The 4,408-nt window shown below is 38.4% G+C and overlaps 1 protein-coding gene across 1 annotated transcript in view; it reads left to right on the top strand.

Annotated features, from left to right (window-relative positions):
• LOC105033042 (uncharacterized) overlaps window positions 1-2,101 on the top strand; it is a 3,894-nt gene extending 1,793 nt beyond the window's left edge. Inside the window, exons 2-3 of the mRNA XM_010907688.4 lie at window positions 1,279-1,500; window positions 1,579-2,101. Coding sequence (XP_010905990.2) covers window positions 1,279-1,500; window positions 1,579-1,806 — 450 coding nt within the window. The 3' untranslated portion in view covers window positions 1,807-2,101. The remainder of the gene's footprint in view (window positions 1-1,278; window positions 1,501-1,578) is intronic.
• The last annotated feature ends 2,307 nt before the right edge of the window (window positions 2,102-4,408 follow it).

Here is a 4,408-nt window from a genome sequence, read left to right as displayed (position 1 = left end):
CATACATGTTAGGATCTTATCTGGTTACAAAATCAAAAGCTTTCAGATAAATCTGACTTGTAGATTTCTGCAGCACTGTCGTTAAGGTTACACAGAATAGATCCTAATCCTTGTTCAATTCGGGACCCAAAGGTGCTGATATCTGCATCTGAAGAGCAAGCAAGCCATCTCGCTAAAAAGAATCTTGATAAGATCTCTGTTATGCTATCCTGTTCCCCTAGGCAATCTGACCTTTCATGTTGTTAGATATTTTACCATCAAAAGTTGAAGTCTACTTCCACAGTTATCTTTGCAGTAGATTATGTTGTCATGATAATAATGAGCCTCCCAACAAAGGATCAAACATTTTCCCTATTGATATCTTAACTGCTAAGATTATTCTAACTGATTGTTTGAAGCTGCGCATGAAACTTCTGGTGGGACATGTTCTTACTGAAGTGAAAGGAGGCATGCAACAGAAATTTTGCCTGCAGGCCCATCCACAGAACCTCAACCACAATAGAAGTTGGACTCTGTAATATAATAGTTGTTTCTCTTAGATAATATGGTTAACTGATATTAACCTTTTTTAAAATCCAGCAGTAATTGCTTACAACATGCTGCCAGAGGTTACCTATTGAGTTTCTGCTAATTTTCAACAACATTTGAAACTCCACGCTTGTTTTTGGCAAATTTGAGAATGTGTGTCAGGAAAAAGGAATAAGTGAGATTCTGATTTAGTGCGACCAGGTTTATTATTTACAATCTGCAAAGTTTTCCAGTTTATAAAAATAAAAATAAAAAAAAAAGGAAAAAGAAGAAGAAGAAGAAGACAGGGACCATCCAGATATATATGTTCCAGTTTGTGGTGGAAAAAAGGATCTGAAATTTTGGGTTGGACATTTTGTTGAAGGTGATTGTAATGCTCTTCCAGTCATCCAGGATAAAGTTGAAGGGGTAACACGCCTGACCATCTGAATGAACATCTGGACAATATATGTTTTCACTCCATGGTTAAAATAGGCATGGAGTTGCCTGCATGCCATGGTTGTTGAAGGTTTAAGCATCTTGTTGATAGAGATATCTAGCAACTTTATTATGTTTTAAATGGCAGTGTAGAGGAATCTTCTTCATCACTTGACCTATTGTATTTCCGTTGGTGTTAATATGCTGTAAAAAAAAAAAAGTAAAAATAAAAATAAAATTGGGTGGTGAGGTATTCAATTTTCCTTGCAGCATAAAACTTTCACCTGGCATTTACAAAGTTTTCTTATTGTTGAGCATTTCTCCTGGCTGCAGGAGCAAGCTAGAAAAGCACTAGAAGGTGCCCTCGGCGAGAAGAAAACTGAGTTTGAAAAATGGAATAGAGAAATCGAGAAGAGGCAGGAAAAGGGTGGTGGAGGTGCATCAGGTCGAGGAGGCTGGTTTGGAGGTGGTGGTTGGTTTGGGTGGTTCGGTGAAGAGCACTTCTGGGAGGAAGCACAGCAAGCAATCCTTGCTATCATTGGCATTGTTTCCTTGGTAAGAGACGGTATGCTATCTAATTCTAATTCCACAACTTCTGATTTTTATGCTGATGCTATTCATTCTTGTTCACAGTATCTCCTGCTAGCAAAGGGCAATGTGATGTTTGCTGTCATCTTCAATTCGTTGCTGTTTGTATTGCGAGGTGCAAGGAATTGGTTGACATTTATTTCATCATGGTTTACTGGAAAAGCCTTTGCACCTGTTTCTGGATCTGGACCCATGAATCAAATGGTGAGCAACACATACCAGACCGAAATGTCTGCCAAAGAAAGAGTTGTGCGGAAATGGGGGATGGATTAATATCGTTATTGTTTCTCCTTCATTGTGGAAGTGACACTGTTTCTGCCTGCTAATATGGTGCAAGATGAGGCTGACTAGTGTCATGGCCATGAATGGTAGCTGTACGATACTCGAGTTTGTCGGTGATTTTGTAATTGATGTTTAGTATGAGAAAAGAACCATTTCCACATTTTGTTGTAGGCTAGAATTGTGTTTTTGTATGTGAAGAATGACCCAGCATCTAAGTTCTTATCACAGCAAATGCTGGTCATCACAAACCCACACCATATCAATCGATTTTGAGACCTCGCCTTGATGGTTGTGCTTGTTCCTTTTGGTAGGTAGATGATCGTGAGGCAGTCTCCTTGTAGAAAAAAGGTACTCAAGTCTAAACCGAGTTACTCTGGAAGCTTGAATCAAGCTTGCCGAAGCTTGAATTATTGCCTAATTTAAGCCTGGTTTTAGCCCAAATTAGCACTACTTTATAGCCTTTGATGCATTGATCGTGCTCAACAGGACTGACCCCAGTTACATCCTTACTGGTAGACCATCCGGAGAGCTCAAAATAGATTACATGCCGAAAAGGAATACATTCCCTTCCAAACGCAAGTTTCGACCATGGCATACTGTAACTGAAGCTTCAGGGATCTACGGTATGAATAGCTGATGGCATACATAATGTAGCTCACCTGATCGAATTAGCCGCCAAGACCTGAGCCTGACGCGCACGCGGAAAATAATTTGCGGAATATGTTTGTCTATTGTCACCATCATTACATTGCGGATTGTTAAAGCTTTTGCCAAGGCAGTACGTGGATGTTTGATTGGGGAGAGTTGGGATCTGAAATCGAAATAGGAATAGATGCCTATCATTCTAACTATTTGATTGGAAATAATTTGCGGAATATGTTAGTCTATTATCATCATAATTATATTACAAAATGTTAAAGCCTCTACCATAGTGGCAAAGGCAGTATGTGGGTATTTGGTTGAAGAGAGTGGGGTTTAAAATCGGAATAGAAATTAGTGACTATCATTCTAAATATTTGGTTAGGAGAAGTTTCATTTTGGTTTCAATTATGGGATGGAATGGAAATGGCCAATTTATCTAAAACTCAATCCCTACTCTTCTTTAAAGATTTAAATTTTCATTTCGATTTCGATCACGAACCAAATACTTTAAAGTAATTTATCTATTTCGACTTCCATTCATTTCGATTCTGATTTTGGTTGCGAACCAAACATCCTAAATTAAAATCAGAATCAGAATGATCAAATCTTCCAAAATATTTGGTTCATGATCAAAATTGAAATAAGATATTTTTCAATCTCTAACTTTCTCTGACTAAACACTTCCCCGGAGTGGCATGCTTTCACGGTCTTGAGCAATACATCCAAGTCTTACCACCTGATTAGAAGACAAAAAGGATGATTCGGTGTTAATTTTGATAAAACCAAAGGAGTCAATGACACCTAAATGGGTTCATGACATTGCAGGTATGCAGACCGGATCAAACACCTTAGAATTTCTAGCTTTCCAAATGGCCAACAGAGAGCTTGCTAATATGTGAATTTCTTTGTGCACCAAAGGTGGTGTAGAAAATCTAACGTGGAGCATACCGTCTTATCTGATTGATCCATATAGTCATCATTTTCTAACGCACATTTAAAACATGCAGGTCAGTTTTTCGTTTAAAAATTTTGTATGACGAAAATATTCATGTTCTTTGAAAAAATTATGACATTCTATGTCCGTATTATGATATTCTACGTTCAGAAAATTATAATTTTTATCTACAGAATATCATAATATAATACAAGATATTATAATATACACAGTATTGGAAATAGTATCCCAAAGCCAATCGTCAGCCTGTTGATGGTTGTGCTCCTTTTGTATTAGTACATAAATCATAAATAAATAAAAGCTATTTTGGCATTTTTCATCATAAATTGTCATCTTCTAATGAAATCCTGTGTTGTGGTGAAGTCCTTAGGACTATTTAGACTCGACAAAGGAGGATTTATCATTTAGTCCTTAAATATGTTCGCGATCAAATGATACGTTGTTACCAAGGACAACAATGTTTATCGATCATAAGTCATTGTGTGCCATATAGGTTGGTTGTTCTCTTAACCAAGGAGTGTAGAGACACTAGTATGGCATACAGGTGAGATATAAGGGTACATCTGCACTGAACGTGACCGACTCCGGAGCTATTTCTGCTATCAAAATTTGCTCCGATGGGATATGGGTATAACTGTCCCTCCGACCTGAGACCGCCACGGTGACTTGCAAGCAACTCACTGCACTTAGGCACTGGACTACCTGAATTTCTAATTCAGTGACGAAAGGATGCTAGGTGTAGTCAAGTACTTGACTTGTCGGTGCGTGTGTCAAGATGGGAATGACCACTCCAGTTCAGGAGCTGTGTACAGTCGTGTTTCAATTTAGCAAAACCTTGACCAGGGTAGTCCTAGTGAGGAGTCACAGGACTGATTGAGTTGAGCACGACTCGGATGATCTAATCAGGGTTGACAGTTTAACCCAGAGTCGTCCTAAACACAGGGGTCAAAAGGAATGAATTATACAGTAACCATATTCACGTAGGTTCTGAGTGTT

Source organism: Elaeis guineensis, chromosome 7, assembly GCF_000442705.2.
Source record: "Elaeis guineensis isolate ETL-2024a chromosome 7, EG11, whole genome shotgun sequence".
Lineage (NCBI taxonomy): Eukaryota > Viridiplantae > Streptophyta > Magnoliopsida > Arecales > Arecaceae > Elaeis > Elaeis guineensis.
The sequence above is the reverse complement of the archived record's forward strand: the minus strand, read 5'-3'. Positions and strand labels throughout refer to the sequence as shown.